Source organism: Mesoplodon bidens (genome assembly GCF_964165515.1).
Source record: "Mesoplodon bidens genome assembly, chromosome: 2".
Lineage (NCBI taxonomy): Eukaryota > Metazoa > Chordata > Mammalia > Artiodactyla > Ziphiidae > Mesoplodon > Mesoplodon bidens.
In genome coordinates, this window is record NC_138177.1 from 128770905 (window position 1) to 128790930 (window position 20026).

The 20026-nt window shown below is 34.9% G+C and overlaps 1 protein-coding gene across 9 annotated transcripts in view; it reads right to left on the reverse strand.

The window, feature by feature from the left end:
• MIER1 (MIER1 transcriptional regulator) overlaps positions 1-20026 on the reverse strand; it is a 56836-nt gene that overhangs the window by 30384 nt on the left and 6426 nt on the right. For 7 of the 9 annotated variants that reach the window (XM_081223866.1, XM_081223872.1, XM_081223874.1 and 4 more), the window contains 2 exons: positions 11761-11785; positions 8714-8859 (listed from right to left, as the gene is read on the reverse strand). In XM_081223866.1, coding sequence (XP_081079992.1) covers positions 8714-8859; positions 11761-11785 — 171 coding nt within the window. Of the gene's footprint in view, positions 1-8713; positions 8860-10036; positions 10127-11590; positions 11628-11760; positions 11786-20026 lie in introns of those variants that run through there. The other 2 variants (XM_081223873.1, XM_081223870.1) reach the window with 2 other exon arrangements.

Here is a 20026-nt window from a genome sequence, read left to right on the forward strand (position 1 = left end):
ATTATAAAGTATCAGGGAAACATGACAGAATTGATTATAAAAAGGAAATTTTACACAGACACACACATACACACTCTGAAGAAAAATTTAACTGAGTCAGTCAGTTTAGAACCTAGAAAAAGGATAATCATGAAACAAGACTTTTGTATTTCTCCAGCAGTCTTGTAGCCTCATTCATGGATAGAAATAAGTCCAGCCCGTGTGTTAAATACACTGTTATAGTGGGCATGAATACATCAGACTGGACGATATAACCTCGTGACACTAAATACTTAGATCATACAGTGACACTAAATACTTAGACCATACAGTTAACTCCCATCACTCAGAATTCGTGTGTAAAAAGCAACTAATGATTATAATTTGAAAAAATTTTCTTATAGGAAGAAAATACTGTCTAACACTTCTATTTCATACTGTAAATGGATATTCTAGTTATAAATCAGTCTGTGAATCTGTTTCTGAAACAGAAATCAATGACAAGCTGGCATACTTAATTGACATCTCGTATTGTGATTCTCAAAGTGCAATAACACAGACAGTGCTTGAAGTGTTCAAGGATCTAGTCCCTGCAGATATCTGGTCCAGTACCAAGCATCTGGTACAGGAGACAGAAATTTGGGAATTAGGAGTCAGGATTTAAGAAAACAGAACTTCAAAATCAAGAAAGAAATAAAATGAGAAAAAGATATAGAAAAGGTGCATTATATAAAAATCATAACACATAGCTGCCATAAAGTGCCTTCTATATGCCAGGCATTTGTGATAAGTCCTCTGATTTCACTATCTCTTTCTCTTTTCTTAACAAAAGCAGAGTGAGAATATTACACTATCTTATTTGATCTTTAAAAGTACCAGATGACAGTGCTACCTTTATATATGTAAATAAGAAAACCAAGCAGAGAGAAACATCATGCACTGACAGAGGCTTTACTATAATACCTAGACCTCCTAATCCCAGCTCATACTTTCCATAAACTTCTGCACCACAAATCAGAAGCAGGTTTAACAACTGAAGTCACTTCTATGACCAAGCCACCGAATTCACTATTATGAATAAGGGCCAAACCAGGAAAAACACTTTAGCGTAGGTTTGCAACTAACATTTACATGGACCTTGAGAATTCATAAACAGCTTGTTTCATAATATTTATTTCATCTTTAAGACTACCTTAACATGTTAGTACTACCTCTAATTTTTACAACTGAGTTAACTGATACTTTGAGACATCACAAAAAAGAGGTATGATTACCAATCAAATAAATGTCTTCAAGTTCTCTACCTTTGGTCTGTCTTACTCAAGGGCAAGAGAATCACCTTGAGAGCTTATTTAAACAGACTGCTGAACCCCACCCCAAAGTTTCTGATCTAGTAAGGCTGAAGTGGGGCCTAAGTATCTGCATTTTTTTAAAGTACCAGGTGATATTGATGCTGCTGGTATGAGACCACCTGGAGAACCACTTATCTCACAGTTCTAGGATAAGATAACTGCAAATCAGCCTTTCCAGTGGGAGGTAATAAAGTGCGATCATTATCTTTAATAAAGCTTATCACTAACAGCTGATAGATAGCTAAGTTACCTGTCAAAAGGGTAAGTGATACACCAACTGCATGAAAAGATTTTTTTTTTTTTTAAAACCATTTTCAGGTAAGTGGAATATCTGACTTCCATGGTGAGGTCAAGATTTTTCCCTCTTGGATACACATCTGAGAAGTGTGACTTGCTTTATAAAAATTCATTTCTCAAAGAAAAATTTAGCAACACCTCCAATATTGACTAAGCAGAGAACAGAGTAGAGTCAGAAGCGGCTGACCATAGTGCATTTGGAAGAGAAGTGCTTGAATCTGAAAAACAGTAACAGAACTGGCAGAGAGAAAAGTCAGAGGAAATGACAACTGAGCAGGCCTAGAAACAAACAATGAATAAGCAGGTTATCCTGATTAGAATAGAGGGTATCTGTAGTAACCAAAAAAAGTTAGGGCTGGTATTTTTACCTACTTTCTCTAGTTTTATTCAGTTTCTAAAGGAATCTGTTATACTCTACTTTTGATTCATTTGAGAGTAGCTGTTGAACAGTGACTGACCTTTTGATTCATTTGAGAGTAGCTGCTGAACAGTGATTGACCCAATGGAACAGCGTAGGGAAAATTATGCACACGACAAAATATTCAAGATGGACTTAGGCAGGGAGAAATTTAGTTTGCCAAGTTGGAATCCACTGTTATTCATTTGAGTATAATCAGAACCTAAACCAAATTAGTGGTTGTGGTACAGAAAAAACTCAAGAGACCCTGCAGAAGGAATCAACGGATTTAACCATGGGTTAAGAGTGATCAAGAGGTCCTTGTGACGCTGAATCTCTGGCTCCAGACATTCCTTGGACCCAGATACACATTTGTATGACACCGAAAAAATAATAAAAACAATAAAGTTCTAAAGAAGTTCTAACAAACTTCTAAAAAGTTTATTTTCAGTCAAAGTTGGTTTTAGGTGGGTTTTATCACATGTAAACAAAATATCCTTGCCTATTCCATCAAGAAAATTCTTAATACTGAAAACAAAGACTATATAGTGGTATTATGCTTTTCTTTGGAATTGACTTTTAATTTCTGTTGCCCAATATCAAGTTAGTAAGCAACAAGTCAGTAAGCAACAATCGTGACCCACATAGTATGAAAAATATCTTACTTGATCTAAGGTATAAAGTGATGCCCTTACAGCAAACACTGGGCTACAACTACAAGAAAACCTCAAATTAACTTTGCTGAGGAATCCCCAGTTTTAAATTCAAGTATCGTATCTTGTTGCCTGCTACCCAATCCTTTCTTTCTACTTCTCACGCATCTTCTTCCAGAAGCGTTCTTTCCTCCATTCCAAGCATGTATTTTGATTGAAAGCTTACCTCCTGGACCTCATAGTATCTAACCCAATTAGAATCACTGTACTCCCTGGCCATGCATTTGGAATGGGCACATGACCCAAGCTGGACCATAATTTGTTTCCAGAATTTTACCAATAGCAGCTAAAGAATATAGGCTATATCTCAAGCAATAAATCTAGGAGCCTGAAAACTGACAAGATATGAAGAAAATTGGTCTGAAAAAGGACACCACCATGTAAAAAAGCAGAAACAGAAAATATGTTCTGTTGGCACTTGAGTCCGTGAGGTCTAGATATCCCCCTGCCCTTAATGAAATTAACACGAGCCTTAAAACTAAATCTTCATTTTGCCTAAGGTAGTTCAAGATGGATTCCTGTTATTTGTCCCCAAATATTTGATATAAAAAGTAATGCTGGGCTTCCCTGGCGGCGCAGTGGTTAAGAATCCGTCTGCCAATGCACGCGACATGGGTTCGAGCCCTGGTCCGGGAAGATCCCCCATGCAGCAGAGCAACTAAGCCCGTGCGCCACAACTACTGAGCCTGCGCTGAGCCCGCGTGCTACAACTACTGAAGTCCGTGCGCCTAGAGCCCGTGCTCTACAAGAGAAGCCACCGTGATGAGAGGCCCGCACACCACAACGAAGAGTAGCCCCCACTCGCCGCAACTAGAGAAAGCCCATGCACAGCAATGAAGACCCAATGCAGTCAAAAATAAATAAATAAAATAAATAAATTTTAAAAAACTCAAAAACAAAAAAAAAGTAATGCTATCCTGTAAAGCAAATGTTCTTTGCTATTTCCTTCTGAAAAAAGACTAAAAGATGAGTAAAATGTGGCTGACAGTACATTATACTAGGGCCCATCAGTCACCTGGTTCCAGAGACTTTCTCATTAGCTTATACTGTCGAAGTCTATGCTCTACCAGGTACTAAGGGGCCTTCCCCAAATTGAAACATCACAAAAAGTGTCAGAGTGTTTTGTTCCCATTCATACAAGGGTTCAGAAATGGAAGGAGCAGAGTGAAAGAAAACTGAGTCAAGTACAGTGGTTCTCCACCGTTCGGGTGTTACAGATTTCTTTGAGAATTTTATGAATAACTATTAAGATTTATTGAGTGATGATATGTACCAGACATTGTGCTCAATGTTTTACATACATCATCCTTGTAACAACACTGAAGTTTAATAATGTTAAGTAACTAGCCCAAAGTTACACACTGGGTAAGAAGTACAGTCTGACTCACTGCTTTACAGTGCCCTTACATACATATGCATATACACTTGCTTCCTCAAAACCTGATCCTAGGTTAAGTGTACATCATCCTGATGGAGAGTGAAATAAGATGTGCTGGGTTGATAGACTATAAGAAGTAAGGGAAAGTAAGGAAAGAAGTTGATAGACTCTAAGAAGGAAAATGGACATAGTACAAGATGAATAAAAATCAGCCATGTGGACTATACCTACATATTGTGCTTTAAAAAAATAAGTTGTCTAAGCACTGTAACAAAAAAAGGGACAATCACGTCTATATAAGCTCACCGGAGACTAGCTGGAGGTGGAAAGAATATAGACTTTTTCAAAGACAAACATTATATCTGAAATTAAATCTGTCCTTAAACTTCACAGCAATAGGGTAACATTACCAAGCACCACCAGCAGCATTATAAGGTTGGAGTGGTATCCGTCTCCTAGCTGCACAGGAGGTGGCTCCCTCTCCCTCACACCAGGGGATCAGTCATTTAGCAATGACTGCACGTGGTACCAGGTGTTGGCCGTTGAAGGGCCATTTGGTGGATGGACGTGGTACTCTTTTTATACCTGTTGTGACTTACCAGTAAATACTTATTAAGTTGGGGGAAAGAAGGAAAGAGACTGATTTTCAGCCAGGAAGGCTTAAGAGACCACATCCAGATTGGACAAGAGTGCTGGTTCCTAAGGTAACCAACCTCTTGGGGCTGGGGCTTAACTACAGAATAAACTATGAAGAGATGAAGGCAGTGAACTCTTCTTTATAATCCCGATGCTGGAGTTTCTTTTTTTTTATATGTATAATTCATGTGGTGTGTACACTTAAAAAAAACCTCAGTCTCTCACATTTTAATCTTTATTCTCTAGCTCTGGAGATTCACTGGGTGAAATGTGTCTAGTACTTTAAAGTGTTAATTATTAACACTGTTATAATGTGATTTTCAAAACTATAAATACATAAAAGATATAGCTGATCCGGATCCCTCTTCTCCCAAATAGACTGCTACGTTCAAAGTGAGACCATGGGTTTTTAGAGTGCATTTGAAAAACAGAGTTAAACCTGCATATTGCCATTCCCAGCAAACCAAAGTTTATTATGGTAATGATTCTGACACTTCTAAGATCACTAATAAATTCTAACCTGTACATCTAATTCTCTTAAAACATTTAAATGCTAAACTTACCTAAAATATTTTATATTGATAAGATTCATGCATACAAACATAACAATACGCATAAAAGCTAGTTTACACTGACATTTTAGAATTCATATTGAATGAACTTACAACTAGAGGTTATTGCAGTTACTGATAACTCCTGAATGAATCAACTGTCAAAATTATGCCCCAATTACATCAAAGGTCCATTTCATGCAACCAAAGTGCCAGGCATAAACTACCTTACCAATTCCTGACACAACTATGATGTTTCACTTCTATAGAAGCAAATTAGTAATCAATGACAAAATCTTGCTCACCTTTTTAATAAAAACAAAAACCAGTTTGGTTTGGACCTAAAGAGTTTACAACTATAGGAAATCCAATACATTGGCCCTGTAGCTTAGCTCTAGGCTACAGATGAAAGCACTGGTGATTATGTGCTACTTACACCTAAGCCTTAATTACTCTGGGAAAAGTTGTAAGTACTCTCTGAGAAGGTTTAAGACTGTTTGGTTGAAAAGAATGATAAAAGATTGGTTCCCTTGTCTTTCTCTCCCTTTGTATATTTTAATTACTTTTTCCTAAAAAAGGGTCATTTGAAAGCAAATTTTGGGGGGTTGTAAGGGACTGGGGAAGGAGGGAGAATAAAGGAGAAAATAGGAAAAGACCATAACACGACCAAAATTTTAGTGAAGCCCATTAGTAATTTTGTACTAATCAAATATAGTAGCCCATTTTCTGAAATAAAACAAGAATCATTCCACTTCATAACCTATTTTGACCTGTACTTGATTATCTCTTCTTGAGTAATTACTTATTCAATTACTTGAGTAACACAGAATGTGAAAAAATGGAAAATACACGATTTTCTTCCTTTACCTTTTATCCCATGGATGGGTTATTCAGAAAAAAGAAAATATATCTAAAGTGATAAGTTTCTGTGAAATACAGGCAAATAACTAAAAATAATTGCATTTCCACTTCATGAATATATGAAGTGGAATATATGAGGCCACTGTGACTGATTGTTAAACCAGTCGTTTCCTCTGATGTTCACCTAGGTTCTGAATCATCCAAGCAAATTATCCCAGTTTTTTGAATGGCTTTCCAGCCTCTTCTAAAGAGTAGTTCTGACTCCAGATTCCTCGTGTTCTTTTTAACTCAACCTTGAAAAGCTTTTATAACAGCTCTACACCATTACCACTCAAGATCAGTTCTGTTGTCTGGCTTAATAAAATATTGAATTGCTTAGGTATTATGGATTAAGCCAGTTTTAATCACTAAATGATTCAAAATGGGATCACCTGACAAGATTTGACTTAATAAGACTACTTTTCCAGCTCTTTAACTGTACACTTTAAAAAGTTCTAAACTAAAATTCTGAAACATAGATTAATCTTTACTACTGTAAAAGTATAAGAATTCGTTTTTCGATGACATTATGTACTCCAAATGCTTAAAGGCTGGCATATGTCTTATTTCTTACGTTCTTTTTGTCATGGAGTTCAGCAGATTGTATACATAATACCTTTCAATGATAGCATACCAAACTGATTTATTCATTCATTCAAAAACTCTGAGTGACCACTCTTGCTAGGTGCCATGAAATACACTGGTGAATAAAACAGACTAGCCCTCCTCTCATGGAACTAAAGGAGGATACAGACAAAGAAGTTAAACAAACATAAAATTACAAATTGTATTAGGTATAAAGAAAGCATTGAATGGGGTACAGTGGTTAAAAAAAGCTAATTAGCGGCCAGGAAAGGCCATTCTGAGGAGGGAATATTAAGCCCACACTTGAGAGGATAAGGAGCCAGACTCAGAAAGCACATACCAGAGAGTGGGAATGAGCTGAAAAGCCTTGAAGTGTGAAAAAAACAGCACATCTAAGAACAAAAGCAACTACTGTAGCTATACAACTAGTGTAATAAATGGATAAAGGACCATATCATGTAGGTGGCCTTGCTGGACAGGGCAAGGAGTCTGGATTTTCTTCTGGTGTAACAAGAAGCCACTGAAGAGTTTTTTAAATAGAAGGCTGATATAAACTGATTTGTATTTTGAAAAGATCATCATTGTTGCTGTGGTAATATACTGGAGAGAAGAGCGGTAAATTTTAGGACATGAAAAACGAGTTAGGAAGCTACTGTAATAGTCTAAGCTAAAAATGATGGTGACCTGGGCTTGAGGGTAGCAGCAGAGATGGAACAAGAGCCAGATCAGAGATATTTCTGGATAGAAATGATAGGTTTATTTAGGAATGGATATTGAGAATGAAGAAAGATGACTCCCTGGTTTCTGACTCAGGCAACAAGGTAAATAGTAGTACCACTTTCTACTGAGGTGGAGAATACAGGGAAGAAACAGGCAGAGGAAGGAGAACATCAATCAAAGTTCTGTTTAGACATTTAAAATGTAAAGATGTCTACTGAGATATCCAAACAGAAATGTCAAGCAGGTGGTTAGATAAACAAAACTGGAGACAGGGAATAGGTTAATGCTAGACAAATAACTAAGAAATACTGAGCATACACAGACACCATGGGATTAAATGAGATCAACCACCTAGCTTAGCAGTGTCTAAACTTGGTGTGCATACTTAGTGAAGATGTAGATTTGAGCCCCCACCACCCCGCCCCGCATTCTGATTCAGTGTGCCTGGGGGAGAGGCATACAAATGCACATTTCTTAGTGAGTCCATGAGTGATTCTGATGCAGCTGACCCTCATACTGTATTCTGAGGAGCACTGATCCACAGACAGAAGAAAACACAATCCAGAACTGAGAACTGGGAAATTCCGAATCTAATCCTTGAGGAAAGGAAGACGAGTTTGCAAAAGACACTGAAGAGGAACAAGGAGATGGGGAAAACGACAGTGGGTGCTCTAAAATTAAAAAAAAAAAAAAAAAAAAAAAGGGAATAGTAAATTGTGTTAATACCTCTGAGAGTTAAGTAGAGAAAAAAGTGACCAAAGGATGTAACAATAAATCATTGGTTATCTTGATAGGAAAGGGGCAGAGACAATCTAGAGCCCTTTATGGAGTAAGTAGGAAATGAGGAAGACGATGACAACTCATAAGAAATTTTGCTTCTGAAGGGGAGTAAATAAAAGGTGCAGTAATTGGGGGAAGGCAGAAGGTATGTAAGAGGAAATTTAGTACCCTTGTTTTGATATTTTTGACCCAATATCTGTGATGTTTTACCAAAGTAACTACTGAATTCTAATTCACATAATAAAGTTCTTTAAAAAAAATTTCCAACTTTAAATTATCACACCTATGACCACATAAAATTTTTCAGTATTGATTATATATAATACCACTTTCCCCAAAATAAAATAGAGAACTAAAATTTAGTGTTTCCTCTCTCCACAGAAAAGTTATAACCACTTCATTCTCTAGCTCTCATTGTTATTTACCCTTGCAAGATCCTCTATTTCAGAACTGAAGTTTGTTTCTCCTTCCATCATTTCCTCCTCTTCTAATGTGCGTTCATCATCAAAATCATGAACCAGCATGTCAGCTGATGGATCAAATTCATGGTCATCTGATGTTGCTGAACCTCCTGGTAAAGAATATTTTAAACAGTTTGGTAAACCAAATTATGTGTATCTTATTAATATTAATTTAATGTATATGTTATCTGAAGCTGGATACGTCAAGTAAAAGTACGAGGGAAAAGCTATGCACAAAAAGCTATGCACAGGAAGTATTATTTGTTGTTTTCTAAAATTCTTGCCCTTACTTATCACCCCCCACAAAATATCTTCTTTAAGGATTATTTTTTACTGTTTCACTTCTATATATTTACAGTGACAACCGCAAAACGGGGGGTGGGGGGGGAATGTTTGAAGAGTATTGTAATCTTCCAACAAAACGTGAGTTGTAAATAATAAATGGTCATATCAAATAAGAGTGATCTTTTGTGTGAGAAAAATCAATTCGTAATCAATTGATTGATATTTAATAGAACCAATGAGTATGAATATACAGTCATGTGAAATACACAATCATCTGAATATACAGTCTAATGAAAATACAGTTGAACTCAAATATTATTTTATCACATATCCATGAAAATATATTCTAATATAAAGGCAGTTGTCCTTAACTTACTTAGTTGAAATAATTCAAAGAGTATAAAAAGCAAAGTTTATTAAAATTACATACAAAACTCTTATGAAAGGCATTAAAAATAATCCAGTAGGTAACTTGTATAAGCTAATCTATTTTTAGCCTCATGGCTGGGGAATACTGCTGTACTCAATAGGGCCAAAACTTGTAATGGGAGATAGCAAATGCTGGGCATATATAGTCTATAAACTATCCCCACATCTGGCTATTGCCAAACCTGGACTTAAGTTTACAAAAGCATTGTTAACTAATAAACAAATGAGTTACTTAACATTAAAAAAACCAAAAACAATTAGCAATTTATTTTTATCAATTTAAAGTGTTAAAGGTTATATTAATAGATATACCTACCCTTCTATTTCACTCCACTAAGAAAACCGATATGTAAAACAAAGAGATATAGAGGCTGATTTCTTGAAAAATCAGACAATTAGGAATAAGGGGCGCCAAGACTCCAGGGTTCTTGTTACCTCACAATATTTTCTTATGTGTCAAATACTATGCTTAAGCACTTCACATACATTATCTCATTTAATCTTCAAACAATCCTATGAACAAAAAACAAAAACTTGAGGCTCAGAGAGTTTAAGTAGCATGTTTAAACTCACAGAGCCAGTAGGTGCCAAGAACGGAATTTTAATCCTGGTTCTGCCAATTCCAATGCCTTTGCTTTTACTGTGCTCCAAGGCTCCTGTAAGCCCGAGTTTCAGAAGCAGCAGATATTCTGCCTCAAAGAATACCTGAAAAGAGCCTATGTTCACAAAGATAAGTAAATTGCAAGCTAGGTCAGATGGCAAAGCACTGAGAAGTCAGTGTGCTCTTTGAGGAACATAACAAAATATTGATATTAAATATAAAATAACTAAATATATAATTGATAAATCAGGTATCATCTAACTTGTTATAATACAAATGAGTTATCAGAGTTTTAGAATGATTTATAAAATAAAAACATTTAGAAAAGTATATTACCTTAATTTCTTCTGGAAATTAAGAAGAATGTGGCATAATTTTAGTAAGGGATCTTAGTACTAGGTGAGGGACCTTAGTACTAGGTGAGGGACTAGACACAAGGGTTTTCTGTAAGAGCAGTTTGAGAATCACTAACTTAGTTGTTGCTTCTTTGTCCCAATCATTATTCCTTCTTTCTGAGTTTTCAATGGAAATGTCCCAAAACTTTTTAGTTCACACAGCAATCTTCTAGGACACTTAGTCAATAATTATGTATTCCTATAGATGTTGCTGTATTTTTCTTCTCCCTTGTTTTAGGTGACTTCTTTTTACCTTGTTCTTTGAGACCAACTAACCATCCTATTCCTTTCTGTTAATTACTAAGGCCCAAGATTAAGCTATCTCCTAGAGAAAAGAATCCCAAAAGTAAATTATTAGGGTTAGGGAGTATGGTGCTTTGTGTAAGTATTTTGCTTCAGAGTTAAGGCTAATATCACTGCTTCGTCATAGAATTCCATCCTACTGCAAGATCACTAAAAAGTACCTTACTTACATCTTTGCAAAGACTCAAAAGATAAATTCAGTTTATAATACATCACGTGCACTCATTTAATCATTTTATTACGTTCCCTTCCCTAAATCCCCACCTCTAATGGCTACTAGATGTAACTGGTTTACATTGGTGGAGTCTATAGACAAACCATTTAGCCTGGGTCACATGACTACTATTATTAGCATCAATTCCAAAGTACAGATGTTACAAAGGACACAGCCTTTCACCAGTGGACCCAAAATTTTTTACATTAAGTTTTTATTCCTTATTTTTTCCTAATTGCCTACAATTATTATTACTTAAAACAATAAACATTTCCTTGGACAGAAGCCTGATACTACAAAAAATAAAATCTAAAAATAACTTTCTTAATTTACAACAACACTCATTTGTTGAATCTTTCATTTTACCTTTCCCTCTCTCATTAAATGCGCTAACAGTATTTTTCTCAAATACTTTCGAGTTTCCTATACAAGCAAATATCTCTAAGCAGTTAATGTTTCCTTTTTAAAAATACACTTCAAATATACTTCAAATCAAACAGCAAATAGAAACTACACAAAATACATGTGGCAATTCATTAAAAAAAGAGAGAGAGAGAAAGAGAGAGAGAAGAAACCCACAAATAGTCACGAGGTTGAACTCACAGCAGCCTCACCTGTACTTTCATGGGCAGTCAAATATTTCATCCATTTCTTTTTCCCCAGAGAAAAGAAGCATTCAGAAGAAAAGCAAGTCAGATGATAGTCTAACTCCTCTAACCTTTATGTAACTAATAGGCCAAATGTTAGTCAAACAGAGATTATAAAAAATATAGAAAATACTTACCTGGACTTGAAGACTCAACAGATGGCTGAGTGGGGGAGAAAAGAACAAAAATTAGCATCTTTGTGTAGTAAATCTTTATAAACATTACAGAAATTATTCAGTGACTGATATAAACAACAAAAACTACAGTTACGTTTTAATGTCTGAACTAAGACAAACTAAAACTTCCCATATAATCCCTTCTCTGACATTACGTTAACTTAAACATAGAGAAAAATCTAAAACATTCCTAAATCTAGAAACAAAGACAATAACGTGGAATTAGATTCAGATTTTAAAGGCAAACGTGTATCTCATAATATATGTGGTTCAAGAGATATGATTCTAGATCCTGGAATTCTCTAAAATATTATTTCCTTATCAATACAGGGAAAACCCAAGGTGTGTTATCAAGCTGGTCTCTGGCTTAAAATGAGTGTGAGAAGGGAGGCAGAAACAATTTAAAACGTTGTTTAAAATAAAAATTTCGTTGTAAGAAAGCAGAAGGAAAAATTTAAGTGTTACTTCAGCACCAGACAGTACATTAGGTTAACTTTACTAACACTAAACATACTTTTAAATTACCACAGAATTAACAACCTTTCAAGCTCAAATCTGGGAAGGTTAAGTTATCTAATGGAAGATCACAAAGATTCCCAATTATAATGTTCCTTCTACTGTACCATTCTACCTCTCATAAATTTAACCACAAGCATCTGGAAAATTTAAAGATAAAATTGTTAGCAACTTATTTTAGTGTTATCACCACTTGACAGTCTGTGGCTGTGTTTTATCTTAATTCAGTTAATTCACAATTATAAACAAGTCATCTGCAAACATCAACTTCTAAAATTCAATAACAGAAATTCAAAAGATGCCTCAAATGACATAAACTTTATAACTGAAACCTTGCCTATTCATTTCAAGCTATCTATTTCATGCTCATTACAAGTCAGAGATGCTGGAAGTCCAAAAGCACTAGCAAAAAGATAGAGATATTCTAGTGTTTTCCTTCTTTCTACTAAGAAATGGGGCAGAGAGGCAAGAACAAAATTGAAGTGAGCAAAGTGCCCGATTTTTCAAAAGCTAGGCATCTAAGACAAATTCTTATAAGGTGTTAAAAGTCCGTTTTGAAAACTGTCCACATTATGCTATTGCAGTAAGTATGCCATTCTAGAGTCCACGTGGTGACTTAGATTGTTTTGAGGCATACTTTTTCTTTTCTTTTTTTTTTTTTGCGGTACACGGGCCTCTCACTGTTGTGGCCTCTCCCGTTGCGGAGCACAGGCTCCGGACGCACAGGCTCAGCGGCCACGGCTCACGAGCCCAGCCGCTCCGCGGCACATGGGATCCTCCAGGACAGGGGCACGAACCGGTGTCCCCTGCATCGGCAGGCGGACTCTCAACCACTGCGCCACCAGGGAAGCCCGAGGCATACTTGTTCAAGGGTCCAATTTTTTCCTTTAATTCTTACAAAAGAATGGTTCTTGCCTATAGCATTGTCTCTTTCTAACAAAAGACCAACAGTATTCAGTATTATATATTTTCAAGTGTCACACCACCATCTTTACTTAAAAGTTACTCTGCCACAACAGAGTGAAAACAGTGCTACTGTTAAATTTGGTTCCTCCAATGGGAAGCTGTAAAACAGGGTAACAAAGAATGTAACCATAAAAAGGGTTTTTAGCTTGCTTAACTTTTGAACAGTTATACACTTCTAGCTCAAAATAAATTTAACCACCAAATTATTACACAGCAAATCAGTATTTTAAAATATTAATCCACTTCTACTTCATACTTTATTTCCTAAGTTTAAGCACAACCTCTGTTCAAGGCTACAGCAAAGTTAATGACAATCTTCATCTGGTCCCAGGTTCACTATCCACAGAGTAGCCTTACAATGCTGTTTTTCCTTTTTAGTAAACTTCTGAAATTGGTTTGCATGGCATAAACAAAAAGAACCCAGGACTTCTTTCAAATCAGCTAAAAAGAAATAGCTCTTTGAGCATTTGGTTCTTTTTGAACACTTCAATAATTATTCCGTTTAACAATCTTCTGATAAAAAAGGCTGATTAAAAATAAGTTATTCTACTGAAGAATAAAAGGTACATTTTCACTGATGTTATTAGATATTGGCAATAACAGAGATACTGAATTGCGACTGGCGTCTGTATTTGTATTTGCGTTTGTAAGACGCCTCAGACTGCGCTAAATGCCAATAAACACACTGATTTTTGTTTTATTGGTAAATAGTTACCACTTTAATGTTCTGAAAAAGGCCCGAAATATCTGCCATTTATTAAGATACCAAATGTTTAGAGGACTGATAGCATTTGTAAGTATAGCTGGCATAAGGTAGAACACCCAGTGCTCAAAGATAGCACTAATCATATTATGTAAGACATACTAGAGTGTTTTAAAAACGTGATTTGATGGATGGTATATCTAGATTAGAACTGGGGGAGGGGAAGTTGGAATGGTTTGCCTATAGATACATATTTTAGTATTCCATGTTCAAAATAAAATTCTACTGTATCAGTTTGATGAAGACGGGAGTGAGACCGGTTTCCTGAAAGTTAATTATATCCAATTAAATCAAAGATGAGCTTCTTGAAAACAGGCATTTGAAAATAGTGTATACTGTAAACATTACTTTTGTCCAAGCAACAAACTAAATGATTATCTTTCAAATGAAATATGAGTTTCGTATCATAATACAGGAAACTTTAGTATGAAATGAGGGCATTTTTTATTTAGGTATTTAAAAGAACAGCAGAACCAGCTTATGTTCATAGAGCACTACACATTTTCAAATGCATAAGGTTACCTGATCATAAACCTGACAATAAAACCTGCCCTACCTACCTCATTTTATAGATTAGCAAACCCAGGGAGATAAACTGACTTGATCAAGGTTCCACGGTGGGTGGTGAAGGTAAAGCCTAGGATCTGATTCCTTGTATACTTCCCAAGGAAACAACTATGTTAAAAAAAAAAAATTATCTTTACCTCTCTCCTCCTTACTTTCTCTTTCTTTTTAAAATGGTTTTCATCTATCCAAAGCATGTTTAAAAATGTGACTGCAAGTTGTCATCTGTCATGTCAGACTCTTATTTATGTCACATTAGGAACTGGTATCTCTAACAATACCCTCCAGAAAAACCTGCAACATCTACCGTTAATGACTACAGTAAATTAGAAAGGAAGGAGGGGAAAAATAAAACTAAAGCTAAAGAGGTACTCATTTGTAGCAATACCTATTTTTAGCAAAAGCTCAAATTATAAAATGTAAGCAGTAAAGAAAATTTTTACATTGGGGATTAAAATGTACTTAAAATGCACTCATGCATTACTGGCAGAAGTATGAGTTAGTTTAAGCATTCTGGAGATCATCTTGCCAACATGAACTTACCCTACTGATATGCCTAAAACAGCACATCAAGATACATGTATATCATTTATCACCACAAAGTTGTCTATAGCAAAGAGTTGGGAAAAAATTTAAGCCCATCCTTTAACTAGTTAGAAATAAAATATAGTTTTTCTAAGCAATGGAACATTATTAATCCATTAAAAAGAATGAGACAGTTCTGTTTCTGTTGCTTGAGAAAAAAATGCTAATTATATATATATGTATATATAAGTACATGTATCTGGATAAATAGACAGCTATGTTAGGAGTAAAAAGCAAAGTATAGAGGAGACAGTAAATTGGGCTGGAATATACATAAAAAATTTTCCCCCAAAAGGATACACAAGAATCTGTTAACAACAGTTACCTCTAGAGTATGGGTTGCAGAAAGAAGGCTTTTTTCATTTTATACCTTTCTGTACTGTTGGAATTTTTTAACCACTTGCAAGCATTACTCTTTGTTTTTTTAAAAAGAAAGTCAGTAGAGATTATCTCGTGGAATTATGAGCTATTTTCACTTTCTTCCTTTACTTTTAGATTTTCAAGAAAACCTAGTATTTGCCTTTTTTTTAACAAGTTTGTATAAGTTTGAAAAATAACCTAGTTTTCTTTTCGGTACATACGTAATTGTTTTATCTGAGATGGAAAACACTAGAAAGACAGACAGAATATGAATAGGCTAAATCAACTTAAAGAATGAACTCTGTTAACTTTTATAGCAACTTTTATACTGTCACCCATATATATGATTCAGATGATCAAGCTGCTAATAATTGTAACAAACATTCAATGCCTCAGATTGTTCAAATGTTTTTCTTCTGTATTTTTCTAGACAATGGTAAGAAATATCCCATACACCAGAAAACTGCAAACTGAGAGATAAAAGATCAACTAACTAGAATATCACCATTACTAAAACATAAATAAATAAATAAGGTAGTAAAAACATGAAGTAGTCAATAGACTCTTTTATCCCAATCAAGAGCATATTTTTCAGTAAGTATAACTGTCCAAATAAATAAATAAATAAATAAATAAGTATAACTGTCCTAATTGTTCCCCTCAAACCAATTCCACCACCATTTAAGTATTATTACCACCTACTTAGTAATGCAGACACTGAATCAGATTCTCATCGAGATGAAGACAGAAAGGAGTTTAGGGCCTACTCCGGGGTGGAGAAGGCAGGGAGACTGTGCCAGGGCCCACCATCTCTCTTCCCCCATACACAAATCACTTAACTTTGCTGTTAGTTAACAAAGCCTTGGAGTTAAAACTAGCAAGTTTACCACAGTAGTAATAATTCAGAGGATGAACTGCTATTACTAAGCATTAGGAATTCAGAGGCCTACTAGGTTCCAGTCTTAATTGTGCCACAAACGGCACGATCTAGGACAAATTGCATAAGCTCTCTGCTCAGTTTCATCTTCCCTTAGATGAAAAGATTTAGATTTCAAGTTTAGTTCAATTTCCTTTGAGATCTAAGTTCTTTACTTTTATTATGAAGTGCTCAAAAGACATAAACACTACTGAGGAGTACTTAGCTCCATGGATGGGATATGTTTAAGATTCTTCTAAATTTTTTTTTTAAATCTAGGGCTACTGGGAAAACAAGATGATCTCAATTTGCAAAAAGCTTTTGGGGGTCGCTACTTTATGAATTTCATATCTACATAAACCTAATTATAAAAGTCATTCTAAGCCACGGCATAAGTCGAACAGAATGGGTCCCAGCAACAACTGGTATGTGAACTTAATCACTGCAATGAATCTGCAAATCTTTTGAAATATACAGGGACTCCATCTGAACCTTATGCAATAAATTTCTATATAGCTGATTACCTTTCATGAAGAAACACTGAAGTTTCAATGGCAGTCTTGTATTTCTGAATTATTTGGGAAAATGATTAGTCTCAAGAATTCTCTAAAAGAAATTCACTTCTATATTTCCCAACTAATCTTTCCTACCTTATCAAGCACTATGACTATTACTCCTTCTGAATTAAGCTTTTTAAGACTTTCATGCATTGGTGCTAAGCACTTTGGATAATTCCTTAATAGCTCTGTAAGTATAAACACCAAAAAAAGGTTTTTTTTCATTAGCAGTTTTAAGGCCTAAATTCATTGCAGTAAAACAAGTTTTGTTTAGAGTAGAAATTAACACTATCAAGAACAGCAGTCAAGATGATCCTATTCCTTAAGAAACAAAATCCAAATACCCTTGAAAAATGCTAAACAGGGAGTCTGTTTTTAAGAGAAATGGATAGATTTGATAGTGAATAAATAAGATTATGTATTATTTTTGGAAATATTAAAATACTTAAAACTAATACAGAATAGCAAATCCATTAAATTTTCTTCTCTTTATGAGACAACAACATGGCCTAGGTGAAAAGACACGTCTTGCACTATGCTGTGGCTTTTTTTTCCTTGAAAAGGAAGTCCCTTATGTGTTTACAAACTCTGAAATAAAAAACAAATTTTTCATTCCCAAAGGTCTGTACACCACATTCCTTATAAAACCCAAAGGATCGCTTATTCCTTCCTCTTATTCTCTCTCTCATTGCCTTTGTAAAACTGCCACTGCCCTGTAATTTCCTTCCTTAAAGTGTGACTAGGAGAGCCTCCTTTTGGAAGGTTGATTAATAATTTTAAGGGATAATAAACAATGAGAAGTATTACCAAAAAGTATTAAGAAAGGGAGCATATGCTATTACTTCTGTATACATTAAGTATGTTTTTAATGTTACTAAAATTTTAATAAGCATTAAACACATACTTCCTATTATGGACTAAGATGATCAGATCAAGTATGAAAAAGTAGTGTTTTGTATTCACATCTAAAGCAAATTGTATTTAAGAATTAAATATTTTTCTGGAGAAACAAGGTCAGGGTCATTCTATGTATTCTATGTAGGAAACAACAACAAAAAAGCACAGAAGCATAATACCTACATTTTCCTCTGGAGACTTATTTCTTCAATAACCTGTTTTCCCCTCAGGTTTATCAAATAAACGCATACTGTCACTTTGCACTTGCTGTTATTTTATCAGTTAGTGTCAGTCCTCATGTCTATTTAACCAAAAGTGCAAGAGCACGGCATTTGAATTATTTTACCACATGCTTTGTGTTGGCAGCATAAAGAATGAATCTCCTGAGAGTTCACATAAAAGTAAAAGCACTCTATAATATAAACCAAGCATTTCTCCTTAACTAATTTTTAAAATGACCAGTCTCTAAAATCATTCTAAATTTTTTTTTTTGTTCTAGATTTTCTGTAGGAGATGAAGGTTCCTCCACTCTTCCTCCAAATTCACTATAAATAAAACCATCTACAAGTAATGGAAGAATATAAAAGATGAATTTTTAAGATACCAGGTCACTAAAAAAGTGCACTCAAAACAAAATTCAGGTTTTCTCCCTGAAACTGAACTATCCATGTGTTCCTACAGAATATGAGAGTTCCATTCTCCAAATGATGTAATTTTTAAGGAAACTAAAACATACACTCGCAACTATTAGGAAATGACTAGTGGCTCAAAATATTGCTTTTCTTCTCTTACATGAATGCAACCATCTTTAATTTCTCAAACAAATAAAATGTTAAAATGCTTTTATTTACATATTAAGTTTTCAATGTGGTAGGCAGTTAAAATTTCTGAGTAAGGTTTTTTTAAATTTAAATTTCACCGCATTTTTATACACTAAGATATTTTCCTTCAGTAATATCTTGCTTTAAAATATGACTACAGAACTTAAAGCTCAAACCATTGTGAGCAGCACCACGAGGCAAGAAACCACATCACCTATTTCAACACACTGCTGCTTATCTAATGGGCATGGGATCCAATGAAGACTATTTGACAAAATATATGTAAATCCAGCTACACAGAACCCATTCCCCTCTTACATATGAAGGAAAGAAACACTTAAGAACCTCATCAAGGCTAAAAACCTTTCAGCCCTGTGAAATAAATCCAGTCACATTTAAGTGAAATACAAAGAACTATGTTTTCTCCAACTCATAATTTCTTGAAATACAATTCTTTAACCACAAAGGGCAAAAGAAATGGAAATAAATCCTAAATTCAAATTTAGTTTTAAATCAGAATATTGAATTTTTAAAAATAATATTGGCAGCAATCAATCCTGCTACAGTAAAGTCTCTTCCTCTTTTAATAGCAAATACTCCAAGACATAAATATAAAGTCAGTTTCCATAAAGGGGAAGGGGCACCCTAAGAGCCACTCTAGAAAACTGTTTAAGCTTTAGGTCCCTCCACTCAACAGGTCCATGAAAAGGCCTCCAAATTAATATTCTTTTCCATAAAGAATAATATTATCCATAATATTCTTTTCCATATTCTTTTCCATTTTTCTATGTTTCTGTATTCCAAGGTTTAAAAAGGAGAAATTATGGTATTAATAAAAGTGTACTCACCATTGACTTCATTTAGCAAATAATGAAGACAAAAATTAGGGTTGGATGATAAATAAAATTACCTACTTCCTGAATCTGTTTTTTAGGTGCCTGAGACTATGAAAATGGTAATTCTCACATGAAAAAAAATGGCTTCATCAACATTTAGAGTGGCTCTGCTCAAAGAAGACATAAAAGTCCAAATATATCACCTCTTGAACTCCAGAGTAAAGGATAGCGAAATTCTTCAGAGGGTAAGGGTAAAAAAGTGTTTAAAAAAAATCAAATGTTTAAAGGTTTAAATCAGAAGGGAAAATTTAAATCTCCAGTAGTATATACTAAATTCAAATTAATCAACAGAGGTTGTTTGCCCACCGATCTTAGGCCCCAAAATGTAAAACAATCGCCACCGAAGAAAGGGGGCTTTGGCAACTCGTTTACTAGAAAAAGAGCAA